This window comes from Ischnura elegans, chromosome 5 (assembly GCF_921293095.1).
Source record: "Ischnura elegans chromosome 5, ioIscEleg1.1, whole genome shotgun sequence".
In the NCBI taxonomy this organism is placed as follows: domain Eukaryota; kingdom Metazoa; phylum Arthropoda; class Insecta; order Odonata; family Coenagrionidae; genus Ischnura; species Ischnura elegans.
In genome coordinates, this window is record NC_060250.1 from 129,059,341 (window position 1) to 129,077,896 (window position 18,556).

Genomic DNA, 18,556 nt, shown 5'->3' on the forward strand with positions numbered 1-18,556 from the left:
AAATGAGTTGAAAATTAACCATTTAATCGAGTAATTTTTATTACCATAAATTTGATTTAGTACAAATTGAGGAATTGCATATTTCGATACATCGATTAGTTAACCGTCGACAGTATCGCTTTTTGCTTCCACATTGTTTTGGGTCTAGGGCAGTCTAGGGTGTCGTGGAATACTGAGGAATATCTTCATGAATTTGCCTTGAAATTGTGTGCAGCTGTAAGGAGTACGGCATAATGTTGAGGATATTATTAAGCCAATCCCTTTGAATGGTGGATGAAGATTTAATGCGAGCGTTGTGTATTATGTGATAGTGTTAACTTCAGAGCAATTGTGAGTGGATTCATCAGCTTTCACCATGACCAGTGGAAATGCTCCTTCTTCTACTATTATGAACTGCAGGGAGAAGGAAAAGTACATAGAAGACTTCGATTTTCCATTTTGTGATGAGGTGGCTAAATATGAAAAAGTTGCAAAAATAGGTCAAGGAACATTCGGGTAAGTTTCTTTATCTGATGTCGGCTCTGACCTCGACCTTGCGTCATTTGGCAGTGAGAATAAGAAAGCCTATGCTATCACATTTTGTTTAAATTCAAGCGCAGTTCATTATTCCTAAATATATTGTGTACTGTTACTTCTGCTGTGAGTTATCTCAAGCGTGTAGCTCAAAATAGACTTAAGACTTCAAAGGTCGCCCCCTCTAAACACTGAGTGTAACGAGTAACTATGTATGCAGCCACGCGCACGGGTACTGTGAAACATGGATGAAATTCGTCGTGAAAAAATAATTTGGCTTAGCCAGGATCCCCTATTTTATGGTTATACAAATGTTGGTAACCTCTTTTTACTTAAGTAATACTGCATCTTGTATTAAACGTTCTCGCCAAACTCTAATGGAAGTGAGATATTTTGTCACTGTGACGTGCATGTGAAATGGTTCTGTGATTCCTATCATATATTTATTTTTCAGGGAGGTGTTTAAAGCCCGTGAAAAGAAATCTTTGAAGTTTGTGGCGTTGAAGAAGGTGTTAATGGAAAATGAAAAGGAAGGAGTAAGTAAATTAATTTTTGGGGAAATACTGGAGACAATTCCTGCTAGGTAATGTGTTGACATGGCTGTTCATTTTTCAGTTCCCAATCACAGCCTTGAGAGAGATAAGAATCTTGCAACTTCTCAAACATGAGAACGTTGTAAATCTCCTGGAAATTTGTAGGACGAAAGGTAAAAAGTCAACACTGCAATTTTTACATGTGTGTTACCACATATTATCTATACTTAAATCATTATTGTTTCGTTTCAGCTTCCCAGTACAACAGGTTTCGTTCAACATTCTACTTAGTGTTCGACTTCTGTGAGCATGACTTGGCTGGTCTTTTATCGAATGTCAATGTGAAATTTAGCTTGGGAGAAATAAAAAAAGTTATGCAGCAACTTTTAAACGGACTGTATTACATTCATAGCAACAAGGTAGGTGTTGAATATGCTGATACCTAGTAAACTAATTTTAAAGATCCGTGGCTTCCTTGCGTAGTCTATGCATTAATTTCAGAAGAGTTGGTCTTAAGGCCTGTTTACACGATACATTAACACGTATGAGTTAATGTTACGTTTGCGTGAATGATTTTTGTGGACCGGAACGGAACAGGTATGAATGCGTTAACCAAATTAGAACAGGTTCTATTTTCTGTGCATGCATTCGCACAAGTTGGGTGGTTACACGGTGCATTTTGGCGTTCATTCTCGCATTCATACATTTAGACATTAACCCGTACGAGTTGATGTACCATGTAAACAGGCCTTTAAGGTAGTCGTTATTGCCGCCAAGATATTCCTTGCCTCTGATTGTGGAAGTTTTTCTTGGTTTTATGGGCTATCAAGTTACATATATGAACACTGTTTGTTTACTGTTTTTAATTTTTATGTGCCCTAATTTTATGATTGATAATCCCTTGCACATCTTCTATTTTTTTAGATTTTTGGTTTGCATGTACAAGTTTCTATCAGCTGAAGATTATTTCATAATGTTTGCAGGAGAATGTAGTAACAAACATGTCAGTTCAACCAATCGGAATGAAAGATATTTGTGCAATATTGCTGGATGTTGGGAGATTAGAAGATGGAATGATTGGGGGTGCAGCTTTGTCAGGTGCTCTGTCACTTAGACATTTCTTGATTGGTTGTGCCAACCCCATATTTACCATGCCTGTTATTTGCAAACTCAAGTCGAGAGCACCACAGTTTAAGTGTGATTGGGCACCCAATGTGCCAACCATAGTGCCGGCTTAAATTCTTTAACTTCAGTAATATTATGGGATCTGATGTGTCGATGTCGCTTGTCCCTTGCTCAATGTTAGTCCAGTCATTCAGTTCGTAGACAACTTGAATAATTTCAACCTTTTAGAGGTATTTTTTGTAAGCATTTTTGTCATCTAATGTCTGTGGTAAATCCAAGTTGAATGTAGATTTTGAAGTATGCACTTAGCAGAGAGCAATGTCCACAGTTATCAAGGTTTCCTTTTTACCTTTTTTCTGTATAATAAGTGTCCATATCAAGATTTTTGTAAAATATTAAACTATGCACACCATATATGGTCCACAGTTTAACACATCGCTTGGTATTGATGCACCCAATAGTGCTAATTCTGGATATTGTTTTTAATCTCATGTGTTCTGTGGTATTGTTATTTGAGGTTCTTCCTCCTTACCAATCGATAGTTTTAGAATCCAAAAAATGATTCTAACATCTATATGTGCCTCTTACTTACAGGAACCAATTGCAGGCATCTTTTTTTTTAATTAGACTTGATCACTGTGCCATCTATGTATTTATATTTTTTTATGCATTGGTTTTTGCTTGGGAAATTTTTTCTTTTTTTTATGTCTGTTATCATGAAAACTATAGCAGAGGTACAACTTCTTCATGTCCCGGAGTAATGGCTGTTAAATTTTGCAATGCCCTTCGTGTGCATTTAAAAGAATTCCTATGTATAGTGTCTGCATCAAATTCCAGTTAAGAAAGTACCTGTTGGCTAAGTGTTTTTAGGGTGTGGAATAGCAATTTTGGTTGTGTTAATATGTTCACACCTTTTTTGTAAACCATTTTCAAAGCATAGCTCATAGCTTCAAAGTCTCTACCAACTTCCAGACTGAATGCAAATTGTATAAATGCTAGGTGAGACTCGGTTAACATTAGTTCTTTCTCCCATAAATACCTTTGGGAAACGTGACTGCCCTGCAGCTGTTTCGTATTTTTAAAGTTGAATATAGGGTTCAGTATTAACTGACAGTGCAATATGAGCACAGAAATGATTAATTGCACACCTAAAGATAACATTTCAGTTAACTACGTATTCTGCTCAGAACTCTCCTGGTGAGACTGTGAAAATGACCAGCTCTCCTTTGCTAGAGGTCGACTTTTTCCTTTGTTGGCTTTGAGGTTTCCGTGAGGAGTAGATGACTGCTCTATTCTGTTTTCAGTATTGCTTCGGCTTGGTTTTTGTTTTTCAAACAACATTTCTCTCCAGCCTGGAAGCATCGAAGATGGATTCACTTATTTTTATGCAGTAGCTGGCTGATTGTGATTGGTTCATACCATTTCTGTTTCTGCTAGTCATTTTTAAGGTCCTTTCCCATGTCTCTGCAAGGTTGTAGCTGTCTTCTTCGCTGAAATGTCTGAAAAACAGCTATTTTGTGGCAGCAATACCGAAAGCAGAATGGAGCACTCAACCTCTGCATTTATATTCATAAAATTTCGCTTGTGTGGGGCTAATGGTTATGATTTTTTATCTTTTTTAACTATTTGTTTTCTATTCACAGATATTGCACAGGGATATGAAGGCTGCAAATGTGTTGATAACTAAAAATGGTGTTCTTAAACTTGCTGATTTTGGTTTAGCAAGAGCATTTAGTGCCAACAAAAATGGAATTGCCAATAGGTAAACAAACGTTTTGAATTTTGTGCATAGTAAAATTATGTAAATAAGTTTAAGAATTTAAAACTGCCTTGTATTCATTGGCAAAGAAAAATCACAGCAAATCATCTCTTTGATAGTTTTTTTTTTAACTTTATTGATCTTTACTAATTCATTCCTAACAGATAGAGGTCCGTGAATTTCGCGAGACGCGATATCGCGAAGTAACACGAAATAACACGACATAACGCGAAATCGGTAAATAAAACCGAAATTTCGCGTTTTTTTTATTTTTGGTGGATTAGTGAAAAAATCGCATCAAATGAGTCATAATCTATTAAAGCCTAAGCCTTCATTGTTTAACGCTTCCGACATTCATTTGCTCTATTTCATTACGATTCCAAGGTCAATTGGCTCGTTTAGTCTCGCGCATGACGCATCCACGTAATATCGCGCAACGAAGTGATTTCTCTGCCAGAATTTGCCGTTAAATTTACCACAGCCTCTGCCTTCAATTCCCATCTATCAATACTGAAATATTTAGAATGAGGCACTTTCTCACCTGAAATATTAGATATTATGAATTAAAAATGTGCGGAAAGAAATTTAACGCGGCTGCGGAAGAGCGGAAATACAAGCTCACGCACCTGGTACGCGTCAATGTTGAGCAGTAATTCCAGTGACTAACCGAAATCGTGTTCAATATTATGTAAAATGCTTAATAAAAGTGTAAGTATTCATGAAACGTGTACCATAAAATAAAAAAACGCCTCTAAACGTGGGAAAATTGTAGCATTATAATAACACCGCCAAGATTTTCTATAACACCGAAATCACATGGTTTTAAAACGAATTTTAGCAAAAAATAAGACCACTTTCACGGACCTCTACTAATAGATTGCTTGTGTTACACTCACCACATTGTCAAACTTTTTTGGTTCCATTCATTCATAGCACTACAATCGTAGGGTTGGTATTCTGCACCCCTCAATTGCTCCCTTTCGCAAGCTAGTTCCTTCTGGACCATAGTGTTGGAGTTCATATTTTTCAACCATTCATGTTTTTTTTCATAATGAATTGAAGTATGGGTGAAATTAGAAGACTCTGGTCTCTGAGGGCACCTATACCTCTTGAGGAAATTATGCATATAGTCCTAGTCCTATTTTTCATCCAATTCTGAAGAAAATTTGAAGGTCATAGAAAAAGTGAGCAAATCCAAATAGTAATGAGAAATATCCTCAGAGATTTTTTAAAAGTTTGTGTTGAAAATAATGTTTTACAGTCAAGCTAATTGTTGTGAAAATAATCATTTAAGTATTACCTACCATTTATAGAAATAAAGTCTGTCATTTTTTTGCATGCTTTGTTAGAAAAAAATGATGTACCGAAAAAATTCTGCTTTTCACAGTCTCCCTTTTGGTACTTCTCCTTTTATTCCTCACATTATTGCTATTAAAACATGGCCAATCCAACGGGCCCTTCTCTGGTAGTTCTGTGGTGTAACTCATTGCCTGTGTGTTTGCTAATGCCAAATAGTATTAGCTTCCACCATTCTCAGGGAGCTCAACATTACCATTTTTAATTTTTCTTGGACGATTAAAATTATTTTATGACATAATATACCACACTGTGTTTTTAGGTTTGTATAGGACAGCACTCATACTTTTAAAATCCATGAAGAATGAATGAACTCTTGGCTGGCCATTATTTCTGTTGCCACATGTCTGTGCAGGATAACCATTTTTTGGCACAAGAGTTTTTATCTTGACAGAAGAAAATTTGGTTCCTGTTATTCCTACTTTAGCTACATGCCTACATTGTGCATGGTGTTATTCATGTATGAGTGGCTAACATAATAATGTTCAATTACATATTATCACGGTTTGAAAAGTGAAAGAGTTTTGCTCTCTTGTCTGATATTTTGTACATGTGTCCTTTCAAGCAAAATCTTGCAACTTGAATTTAAATCACTTCCTGGTTAGGTATGTGCTTAAAATTTTCAGTACAGATCAGAACCAAATGACATCACACTCTTTTGATATTTCTAGTTCTTCTGAAGCATTGTGAGGCCCCATTTTTGATGTTTAACATTAGTTAATCACTCAGCTGCAGCATAAGTTTTAACAATGTAATTATTCGTATTTGAGTAAGGGGCCCTGTGGTAAAACCGATAACTCATCTGACTATGGACCAGAATACTCCAGGTTTGGATCCTGACAGGGTAGTCACTTTTAATGTTTTGTACAAGTTGGCTCTGCACATCTCCAACTATTTTTGGTTTTGCCATTTCACACTTTTTTATGCTGAAGTTTTTGGTAGTCCTCTTGGCCTCACTTTTATAAAAAGATTTTGAGAAATTAATGTTGCTCAGGTTAAAGGATTAATCTGGAATGTTACATTTTTATTTAAAATGGAAAGAAGAAAATATGTATCAAAATCAATTTAAAATACTGATATTCTTCAAAGTTAACCATTTTTTTGGGCATAAAATGTTGCTTGTACATACACAGTTGAAGAATTTGTTGAGGTTGGGAAAACAAATCAAGAAATCATGAATTTTTTTTTTCATAGTCCTCACATCCTTGCTATTATTGCACCTTAACACTTTCGTCTGAAATGAGAGGGAATGACTTTATTAAGTGAAATGGTGCACTTTCAGAAGTGCACACTTAAAATGGAAGAAATTTTGAATCCTCTTAACCTTTGGGAGGCTGTAAACTAGTAAAGATCAAGAATATTTTGGCTTTTCTCATAGGCTTAGCTTGGTGAGTGGATGATGTTCATCAAGTTTCATCAAAATCTGGGTTGGTTGATGCGATGGTGTGCTCGGAATGAACTCTATACTTATTCAACCTCACTGTATCATAAGTATTATTATCAATATGTTCATTATCATTTACATTTTCCTTATCATCATCATTATTATTATTCTCAGGTATACGAATCGAGTTGTAACATTGTGGTACAGGCCTCCGGAGCTCCTCCTCGGAGACCGAAACTATGGTCCTCCTGTGGACTTGTGGGGTGCTGGCTGCATCATGGCAGAAATGTGGACACGGAGTCCCATCATGCAGGTAATTTCAATTACATACTTATTAGTGTTTGATGGTTTAGTTTTGGGCTGCCATAGATAGATTGGTTAAATTCAGTACTACTGTTTCCAAAAGTCTGGATGCATCTATGCTCCACTCTACAGTTGAATGAACGGGGAAGAATTTCTGGAAAAATCTCTGAAGGGTTGGCACACAACTCATGAGAGGTTGGGCCCTTGCAGGAAGAGCTTTACCTTGCCGTTCACTGATGAAGATACATTTTGTCAGGGCTAGAATATCTGGAGTCAAACACCAAGACAAGATGTCCCAGCAAAAGGAATTTGAAGATGAGGAACCTTGTCCCCACACTTGCACCGACCGTAGTTTCATCTTCCTGGCTACCTGTCTCAACATTGGCTTTCCCTCCCTCTATGCATTCTGATTACAGGCTGTCCTGCGAGGTTGGTGACTGTTGCCATGGAAATGGTGTAAATCTTTATGGAGAAGTGCACGATGCAAGATGGGTTTGAGTCCATAAAAAATTGCAGAACTTTCTCCGCATTATTTTAATTCTTCAATGAGTGCCAGAGCATTGATGTTTTATTCTCCGCAGGAACACATTGCTTTGGATTTCTTTGTATCCCTCTGTGGACCTGCATTGAAAAGAGCGGGGGCAGCACGCTCGTAATCCTTAAAAATAGCCATGGTGCATATCTGCCCGTTTCCCCTTAAGACTCATCATAGCATATAGGGTAACAATGGCAGACACCACCTTTCCCGTAATAGAAGTGTATGCAGTGGTGATGGAATATTGTTTATAGTTGAATCTAGGGTTGCTGAGACTTGGTGATCTGCTCAGAATGAGAATGTGACATCATCATCAGCTTAACTGCTTAAGTTGAAAGGCCTCTGATTTTTTGCTGTGATTGGCTGGAAAAGTTGGTAGCATAATGGAAACTGGAAAAATATGTATGGGTCTCTTTATTTTTCAAGCCCCATAACAATGGGAAGTGAAAGGAATTAGGTGAACTAGCTCATTGCTGGACAACATTACCACCAGAAAGCCAGGGAATTAGCGTCAAGTTCAGTACAATATTTTGTATGTGCATCTTATTCTGGGCTGAAAATATTGAATATAATGAAATCACGATCAAGTATCAATGGTCTTAACCCCTCCGCAGTTAAATTGACGATGTCATATGTTCCCGCCAAGTGGCCCTTGGCTTCGTTTTTGCATTACCTTAAGTAGCTCATGAGTATTTTTTTGATGAGTAATGAAACTCTCTATCTTTTCCTTCAATCTGCCAAATTCTTTTAATGAATTGTAATTTAGGATCTTAGTCAAAGACCCCATTGAGAATATGTAAGTTTATTTAGTGAATTAATTAAATCATGCTTTTATTAAAAAGCTTGCATTTGTACATTTTTGATTCTAAAAATCATGAGAAACCCTGATTGACTTGCTTGCTTCCTTTAATCACTCAGGGTAACACGGAACAGCAACAGCTGACGCTAATATCTCAGCTGTGTGGATCAGTGACACCAGAGACCTGGCCCGGAGTGGAATCTTTGGAACTCTACAGCAAGATGGAGCTGCCGAAGGGACAGAAGAGGAAAGTGAAGGAGCGTCTCAAGCCGTATGTCAAGGACGCATACGCCTGCGACCTTCTCGACAGACTTCTCGTCCTCGACCCGTCTAAGCGTGCCGATTCTGACTCAGCCCTTAATCACGACTTCTTCTGGACGGACCCCATGCCCTGTGACTTGTCCAAGATGCTTGCCCAACATACGCAGAGCATGTTTGAGTATCTTGCGCCACCCCGACGTCCGGCCGCCGCAGCAGCCGCTGGTGCTGCTGGCGGTCACCACCACCATCATCATCACCAGGGACACCACGGGCACCATGGACACCACGTGCGAGCTGCGCAGCGCCCCCCACCCGGCGACGGAGGGTACCAAGATCGGGTCTTCTAGCACACAGCTCAAGAGTATGTCCCGAATCATGTCATTCATGTATCCAAGTGGAGCAATCGTGCATTCTCATAGCACTGCAGTATTGTTGAGGATTGCTGTTGTTATTATTTATGTGTTCGTGCAGCATGGGTGCATAAATAATTTACTTATTTGAATTAATTGTGGGAGAAAGGGGCCTGGAGTTAGGTGCTGTGTTGAAAAAATTGAGATATACTGAATAAAATGCAAAATGGGTCAGAATTTTGTAATCGTGAGGTAGAATTGCTTCAAAGGTTACTTGTTCAGTTATTTATACTGTTAATCTTTTTAATTTAGTGAGTATAAATTCGAAAAAAAATCTAAGATTAGGGGCAACATGCTAACATCAGTATATCTTCCAATGAATTCGACTGTGTTAGGAGAGGAGAAGGCCATTTTGTTAATATGGAAATCCCGTATTGAAGGGGAAATAGCATTTTTTTTTACCATATCATCCAGATCATATTCTACATGCTCAATTGTGTGCATTGACTGATCCTCTATTTTCTCTTGATTCATCTCAACTGTAGCTGGTCATTTTTTTGCATCAGAAGGGCTGCAATTTTCTGTTCACTTTCCGATAGATTGGTTTTTTTTGTTGACAATTTGCTGGTTTATTTATTCAGCCAAAAATACCATTGTTAAATATAATCATATTCTTCATTATGCTTAGTCATGGCACTGAATTGGTGGAAGAGATATTCCGACCTTTGATACTCCAGTTCTTAGCCAATGTAGCATTGCCATTTGCCATTGAATCTCATATAAATTTTTTTAAAACATCTGTCCATTGCTTTTTAAGAGTGGCTCATCTATTTTCTCTATCTTGTATGTAATGCGCGGTGTAATTATTCCAGTATATTCTTTCATCAATTTTGTTTCTGTTAGAGTTACATTTTGGTGTGTAATTATAGTTTCCTTGTACTTATAACCAGCTGAATCATTTCTCTTGAAAGAATTTCCAAAAAAATTCTTTTGTGCACATTATCTACGTTTTGCAAGTCACATAGAAATAATGGGTGAATCCAATTATTTGCACTTATTGTGTATACTTAAGTGTTCTTTATATGTCCTTGCATTTCAAATGCCACGGCTTTGTGAGTGAATTGTGAACCGAAGCATTAATCAAGCAGATGATGATGTGTTTTTGGGATGGTTACACATATAATGACTGCAACTGTAGAAAAATTCATGCAATGCATTTTCAGAGAAGTTGCCATTGCTTATATAGTATTAAGATGATTATAACAAGTCATTGCTTATCCTGTATTTCAAAAGATTGAATTTCTCTGAACTCGAGAGTATTGATAATAACTGATGTGCACTTTAGAAATTTATCAAGACAGTCGCGGACTGCGGGAGAGAGATAAAAAAGTGACGTTGCTTGCGGTACACTTTTCAGAGGGTTCAATCTGTGAGGAAGTCATTTGTGATGGAAGTGGGTGTCATTTCTATTGGAAATACAGATTATTTCTTCCTGTTGAACAAATATTTGGGAAATGTGTAATTTAGGACCACATTTACACTAGTCTTAAACTGTGATTCAAGGTCATACGATAATTAGCACATTGATTTTTAAAGAAGGTGCATGTATTAATGACACTTGAATTTTAGAGCTGGTGATTCCCCAGGGCTATTATGTATGTGATGTTGAAGAGACCTTGGTAGAACTATCACTTCTGTGGCTGATTACAGTCAGTTATGTATGAGTTTTGTAAAGTATTGAATATGAATTTTTTATTAGAAAATATAAAAAAATTTAAAGAAATGAACCTTTTTAATCCTCACCATTGACATTTTTCCTGTTTTAACGCATTCACTGCTGAGCCGTAACTCTCAGGTTCAGGCTGCTGTGGAACCAACGGGTGGGCCACGGGTGTAGGTGCAGTACACTTATCCCGATTATCCTGGCTAATGATGGGGAGATATGGCACGAATAATCAGAAAACACGGATAACAAAAGTTTCACTAAAGGGTCTTGTAATGGTCATGGTTTACGTAAAACAAACAGTATATTATTATTATTTATGCAGTTTTTCTGTTATTTAAGAGTGCTTATATAATCAACAGATTTAGGCGTTACTTGGTGGAACGATGAGATATTCATGGTTAAATAAAAAAAAAACACAGTACTGTTCCACAACCTTGAACCAACCTCGAGGTTGTGGAACAGTACTGTGTTTTTTATTTAACCATGAATTTAAGAGTGCTTCCCGAACTCATTGAGAGTTTTCTTTGCCATTTCGCGATCTTTTTAGCGGCGATAATGTGGTTGTACTCATATTATTAATGCTCAATGTAAGGCCTGGTTTCGAAAACCACACATCCGTGGCTGTGTGATCACAGATACAGAAAAGTGGTTTGCACGAATGCTTCAAAACCACTGCTCGACGTCGGAAACTACACTTTCAGGCACCACGCCACGTAGTCGCGTCTCGCACAAGTTGCCAAATGTATCCGTGATCAAGGAGCGCGGTCGCGCACTGCGCGGCTTGGAAAACAGGAACACGGTGCTTCCGTGAATGCAGCTAGTGCGTGATCGCTTTCGTTTTACGAATGGGATTCCATTGGGGAAGGTAGAGGTGAAGTGGGGGAGCATGGGACGGCCACCGTTTGGGCCTACTGCGGCTGGGGAGTACGCCAGAGGCCCTCCCAATTATACACCTACTTCAGCACCTCTTGAAAATGATGCACGTCCACTACCTGGTCTTGGCACCGCTAATCTTTCTAAAAATCTGTCCCTGGCAGGGTGTCAGTCTGAGGCAAGGGTCGGACAAAGCCAGCTAGCATGCACCCGTGAGATATTTTCATCCATTTAATTTCAACTGCAGTTGTCAAACTCTATTCTGAAGTGATGTCAACGAGATGAATGTGTTTATTTCTTACAAAATAGGACTCTGAGAGGTTTCCTCTGAACAGACATGGAGTTGTGGATGGTCGGCCATTTCATGTGGTGCCATCCAGTCTGTAAAGAGTGAATCGCATGATCGTTTTTTCCATCCCTTCCAAGTGATCCCTCAAATGATGGCGGAAAAATGACCGTATCACGCAATCATTTCTCACTACAGCTCCAGGGATGAAAACCCATATCTTTTTCCATCACACGGCACGTTTTCTGTCTATGAAACCATCTCTGTTACTGTCTTTAGGCCAATCAGAATGCACTGTGGCCTCCAATAATTTTGATAAAATTCATATTTTGATGCATGACTTGGTGAAATTGAAATGCGGAATAAAAAACCTCGTAAATTTCACATAAATACTTCACACACACACACATGAGAATTTTGCACAGCAACAAAACTGATTGTTATCAAAATTCATGTGTGTGAAATTTACTAGGACTTCAGTTCAATAGCAGTTGTAATGCAACCCTTGGCTTATAGTTGAATGACAGTTGTAAAATGGAAGGCGGCTGTAGAAGCGATGGAAGAAGGGGGACTGCTGAGATGATTGTGTGTGGCTCAAAAAATGAAAGTTCGAGAGGTCACTCTTTTGGTCCTTGCAAACGTACGACTGAGGCTATCACTTGGAGGAATGGAAGAAATTAACATGTGATTCAGGCATAAGAGTGTGACTCATAGTCTTCATCTATCAACTAAGCCACTGACATGTGAATTTCCTTAATTCAGGCGTATGCTAGGTATCTATTGTATGTCCATTGATTGTATATGGTAATAGATGTGTGTTGTTGTTGCAGAGTAATCAACACTAACTTTTTTAGGTTTGGCTTCTTTTTTATTGATGAGCCCCAGTGGCTATACAGTTGGGTGTTCACAATGGTTTGTGGCCAAGGGTGGGTCACTAGAGGATACAACCACAAGGCCTGGGAACTAGGGATGTGCAAGTACTCAAAAACTCGAGTTAGGTCGAGTATTTGGTACTCGACTCGAGTGATTCGAGTAGTGTCATGAATGTCAAATCAAGTAGTTTCTGTTACATAGCTGTCAAGGGCAGTCAGTTCAGAATTCTGTCGACAGGAGGCAAAATCATATAATGGTGTTGTTTTTAAAGTTGATAAGTCGTTCTAATGCCTGGGAGTTTCAGCTTGCTATAAACGAAGTAGTCAACCAACCACTGTAGCACTTTAATGGTCGATGTGGGCACCGAATATCTTTTCGTCATCCATGGGAGGCACCCATCTTCCCACCCGGTGGCGTATTCGTAGTGGACCACTGCAATACTCATACTTATTTATGCTATACTTTTATACCCTACCCTACTTTCTTTCCTCAGATGCCGAAAGAATACGTAAAAATGGTTATTTCTATGAAAAAATAGGCAACTTCCAGGTTTTTGCGGATAATGCCGGTTTTTCCCGGTGTTTGACATCACCAAAGCCATCATTTAGCCTTTTTTGAGCACTACATACATCCTATGTTAATTTTAATGTATTCCTTTGTTGCGTTTATGCTCCATCTTGAACTTATAAAAAAAGAGTTGCTAAGGTTGATTAAATGATGTGGAAAATGAAGAAATTTTCTTTTTTAGTCTATAAAGCTAAAGGTAAGTTGTATACATAGTTTGTTCGATTTGTCCACCTGAATTTCATGAAGATACAAGATCCAAAAAATTGTTGATATAATTTTTAATAAAAATTAACTAGGTTCCCAGGTCTTACAATTTTGTCAAGAAATTTCTTTTTTCCATCCACGCAAGGGTGTAGAGAAAGACAATTTTCGGCAGGGAGTAATACCGCAATCTGAAGATGTCAAAACCTGCTGCCTGAGCATATAGATCAATTGGTTTTTGTGCATGAGAATTTTAAAGGGTCCAATATTACATGATTCATTTATGAATAAATTCTTTAATACAAATACCTTGACTCAGCACTCTTCTTAGCAGATTGGATACATATACATATGTAATAATGAAATTGTCGACATATTACTAAGGGTTAATTCATTTCTATCGTGTTTATGGATCTGTTTAAGATGCATTAATTTCCATTTATCCCTAATTCTCACACAATTACCATCAACGTTCCTCATTATTTTTCCTTTTTTCATCAGTCTTAGTATTAAGAATGGAAAATTCTCTCAGGGATTGGAAAATGAGAATATGTTGGTACGTGCGTTGTTTTATTGCCTGGTTCAGAAATTTTCATACTCAACTTGACTCAATACTTGCGAGTAGTTTTCAACTCGACTCGAGATCAAAAGGTGCTACTAGCACATTCCTACTGGGAACCAAGCACTATAAACTATTCACCCAGTCACCTCGGAAGGGGGGTGGAGAGGATGGAAAATGAAAATGGGGGAGCCGCTGCGATAGGAGCCGGAGCCAGGGTTGGACGCTTCCAGGGTTGGGATTGGAATGGGAGAAACCCACATGGTCATTGGGGCGACGTGGGCTACTACAAGCGAAACCATGATTTGATGTTCCTACAGAAATAATCTGCAATTAAGTATTCCTCAGATTTTTCCATAGAAAGTTGGGTGTTCACAGTAAAACTTACTCCACATGCAGGAAGATGTGGCATTTTATAGTTGCCTCGGACTGTAGCGTAGCCAGGATTTTGAAAAGATTAGCCAGGATTTTTTTGGGGGTGTTTGCCGATTTGGGACCCTTCCAGAGTGAATGGAAAGCACCCAAGGGCAAAGGGAAGTCCCCCCCCCCTCCCCACGCAAAAAATGTTGGGGTTTTTGATGTTGGAAACGTGTTTTTAGGACTCACAAACAGTAATTTTGTACGAGTGTTCAATAAAAGAAAGTACACATATTGGATGAAGTAAAAGCATGAATTCAATAAGGCTCAAAGGGGGGTTGGTATAACCAGGAAACCACCCCCTTCCCTTCAGGGGCGCAGCTAGAAATAAAGGCTAGGGGGGGTTTTAGGCGCAACTAACACTGGAGCGTGTGGTATACCCGCCAGGATAAGCGGGAGGTGCGGGGGCCCTTCCCCAGAATTTTTTATGATAAATGGTTCAAAATGGTGAGTTTTTCTGGCTTTCTGAGGGATATTTTATTAATCCTTATACTCTTCTATAAGTAGATATATTAATCAAATTAAGTGAAATAGATAAAACTTAAAAGTTTCTCTGAGCTCTGGGGGGCTTCATTCCCCACCAAACCCCCCCCCCCCCCCCGCGCTGCGCTACTGCTTCTCTTGGCCTCGGAATCACTCGATGCCTGGCGCCGTTGTCTTTCGGCGTGCCGGTTAACTGGGCCTCCGCGCGAACCCGCCACATCTCTCCCCCACGAAAAATTCCGAAGAAAACCATGGAAGGGAAAACAGGACTATATACATGTATCTCACAATCAGTGGGAGGCGCACGAGTCGTCCGTATCTCGTCTTGACTAATCCCGTCTCCGCTGGGTTGTCGCTCCCCGATGTGGCTGGTCTCTAGGTCTGGGAAGGAATATTCCGATGCACCCGTTGTGCTGAGGTGAGCTCTACCCGATTCCTCTTGATCACGAATATTAAAAAAGAGGATCCTCAAGTTGGCCTCTAAAAGTGTTGTCCCCCACCGCGCATTTAAATGGGTTTACAAAAGTCGCCGCAAGTGTCGCTGACGGACTAATTGATCCGAGTTTCACGGGGAATTAAAGGTATAATTAGGGGTATTGACTGAAATTTATTCACGTGATTATGCCATCTTTCAAATTCATTACGATTCAATGCTATATTGGGAAAAAAAAAGTGGATCGTATTGCACTCATCCCCGCGCCGCGGACATTTTTGAAAACCGATTAAAGTGCGACCGAAGTGGTGACAGAAATGAGGAGCCTTGAATGGAATTGGGCCTCCCCTATGCACTCCCCTTGCTCTTGATCATGGGCGCAGCTAGGAATTAAGGCTGGGGGGGGGGGGGGGGTTTAGGTGCAACCGATACCGGGGTGCGTGGGACTATGGATTACCCTCCAGGATAAGCGGTGGGTGCGACATTATTAAATTGCGGAATTTTAAGATAAACGGTTCAAAAGGGTGAGTTGTACGGCTTAATGAGGGATATTTTATTAATCCTTACACTATTATATTCTATTAGTAATATCAATCCAATTAAGTAAAATGGATTACACTCAAATATTTCTCTGAGCTCTAGGGGGGGGGGGTTTAACCCCCAAAACCACCCCTCGCTGCGCCCGTGCTCTTGATGACTCCGCTATCTGTCTCAATCAGATAGGACCGGGGACTCTCCGAAAATCGTTCCATACTCCCGACGAACCTCTCTTACACCCAAATCGGGGCTGCCGCATTCGATAGGGGTAATTCTTTAGTCTGATGCCTTCGGTCGCAGTGCCTCTCCTGTCTCTCCACGATGACCTCATTCGTACGTCCTAACGTGCGTACCCCGTACGCCCGAAAAGTGGCTGGGCCATTTGGGATTCAACTTCCTGGGACACAACGGCAAGGTTGTTCTCAGATTACGTCCCATTAGCTGTTCCGCCGGGGAATTCGCAAACTCCAGGAGCGAAGCAAGGTAAGGTAAGTCCCAACCATTCGTCTCTTTCTTTCGCGAGCATGTTTTTTGTACCGTTTTCACAGCTGATTCCGCAAGTCCATTACTCTTTGGGTGTTACAAAATGCTTACTGTCGGCGTCAAAATGATGTGCCGCTGTACTTAGCCAATTTATATCTGCGCTTGTGCTCATGCTAAAATAATGAATACTAATAATAGATACGTCGTTTTAAAGAAAATTATATTTTTAATTCCATTGTATTTTTATGATCGACAAAATATGCATTCCAAAAAATACGCTAAAGCCATTTTCTTGATCTACATAAATGTATGCAACTTATTGTGGAATATGAATGCTGTGGACGTAGTGGTAGTTTTCCGTAAGTTGAGTTACATAGTTCATGAAGTTGACAAAACGGCTAATTTTATGGTGCACGGAGTCATAAATTGCACTGGTGTGTATATATTTTTGATTTTTCCATTTTAAAAAATATATCAAATTAAAAATAAAATTTATATGTATATACATTTGCAAAGTACAGCGGCACATCATTTTGACTCCGACAGTATTTACGAGATCATGTACCGAATGCCTTCCCCAGGGCCGGCCCTAGCAGGTGCGGGGCTAGGGGCGAACCTTCAGTGCGGGGCCCTTCACTTAAAATATTAAACTCTATACCTCATCTACAAACTCGAGCATTTTGAATCCCTACCACTCTCTGGCTAAGTATGTGTTCCCCCCCCCAAATTCAGACTTCGTAATTACGCCGTTATGATACCATCACGCAGTTGAGTTCAAAATAGTATAATACAAATAAAATTATAATTATATTTATTCATAAAATTATAACGTAAAATAAACATAAAAAGCGCGCTTTTTCAATAGGTACGTATTTTTATAAGTCAGATTATGAAAGTTAATTAGTTGTAAGCCTAAAGCAATTACTGTAAAATGAAAAAAGATAATTTTAATTTCACATGCAGGTCAAAATGGTAATAAATTAATAAAAATAAATATACCATTGTATTGAAGTTTAATCACTCTTATGTAGTGGGTTATAATAAAAACTCACTCGTTGTTATCACTCACACGACACAGTACTGTACCTATACATACTGACAAACGCAATTGCACAATAAAATTATTGCATTATTATTCCTTTTTCATAATATTATTTTTTGTCTAGCATGGACTTAACAATACAGTAATAGTTGAAATTGCGTTTTCAAAACTATCGTATATTTTAATTTTTTTTTCACGAACGCGGGGCCCCCCAAAGCGCGGGGCGGTCGCTCCGCCCTAAGGCCGGCCCTGGCCTTCCCCTTGTTCCTTTGGGCAACTCGTGAGATTCCGTGACGCGCGAATGTGGATTTTAATTTCCCAGTGACTTTCGGGGCCCTCGTATTTTACGAATCCGCGGTCTCCGAGTATTTTGAAAAGTGGTCGACGATGACTACGTATTCACGCCCTCGGCTGTGGGAATGTTCATTCCTACCATCTGCCAGGGCCGCCCCAGTGACTCCGTCGGTCTCAATGCCTCTGCCATCGATGGGCGACGTTCGAGACATTCCGGGTATGTACTTGCTTATCAACTTTAACATTTGTTGCGATCGGTGGCGTAGCCAGGAATTTCGTTCGGAGGGGGTGGTTACAAAACCGTTTTTTGAAAAACAGGGTGCTTAGTCAGGGAAGCCGACTCACAAAAAATATTGGGGGAGGCCCAAACCGGGGATCTTGCCCCAGGAAATTTTATAAGTAGTGACTTTTACGTTTTATAAGCATTTTAGAAGAGTCATAAGATCAACATTAGAACCCTGATAACTCGAATCTCGATTTCTGGACACTCCGGGGAAAATCGACAAGGCTGACACATTTTATTCTCACACCCATAACGAATTTTCGAGGAGGCTCGGCCCCCCTCAGGCCCCATGGAGTCGGCGCCACTGTACTTAGTAGAGGGTTTTTAACTAATTTTAACACTTTTTATAACAAAAAAAACACTTCATTTTCCAAAGAAATCTTTCGTAAATTCATGATTTTTCAATATTTGGTTTTCTTTTGTGATGCAAAGTAAGGGTGCTTTTAACTTTCGGGGGGGGAGGGGGGGGGGGGCGCTTGTCTGGACCCCACTTACCCCCCTTCGCTACGCCACTGGTTGCGATGCTCCTGGTATTGCTGTTGCATCCGCCTCCTGCAATCATAAATACATACAAGTCGTGC

At 39.4% G+C, this 18,556-nt stretch overlaps 1 protein-coding gene across 2 annotated transcripts; it reads left to right on the forward strand.

The window, feature by feature from the left end:
* Positions 1 to 124: 124 nt before the first annotated feature.
* LOC124159559 (cyclin-dependent kinase 9) lies at positions 125 to 10,701 on the forward strand. 2 transcript variants are annotated; one of them, XM_046535442.1, is made up of 7 exons: positions 125 to 495; positions 968 to 1,049; positions 1,129 to 1,219; positions 1,299 to 1,465; positions 3,815 to 3,933; positions 6,845 to 6,983; positions 8,427 to 10,701. In XM_046535442.1, exons 1-7 carry the CDS (start codon positions 356 to 358, stop codon positions 8,913 to 8,915), a joined length of 1,227 nt encoding a protein of 408 aa, XP_046391398.1. In that variant the 5' UTR covers positions 125 to 355; the 3' UTR covers positions 8,916 to 10,701. The 2 variants fall into 2 exon arrangements, with proteins under 2 accessions (XP_046391398.1, XP_046391399.1); XM_046535443.1 differs by lacking the exon at positions 125 to 495 and adding an exon at positions 633 to 826.
* The last annotated feature ends 7,855 nt before the right edge of the window (positions 10,702 to 18,556 follow it).

Bases quoted from the DNA above. Each gene is read 5' to 3' on its own strand.
- LOC124159559 (XM_046535442.1), top strand. From the start codon at position 356: ATGACCAGTGGAAATGCTCCTTCTTCTACTATTATGAACTGCAGGGAG. The intron at 1,050-1,128 runs GTAAGTAAATTA...TTCATTTTTCAG, and splicing joins TGGAAAATGAAAAGGAAGGA to TTCCCAATCACAGCCTTGAG. The intron at 1,466-3,814 runs GTAGGTGTTGAA...TTCTATTCACAG, and splicing joins ATTACATTCATAGCAACAAG to ATATTGCACAGGGATATGAA.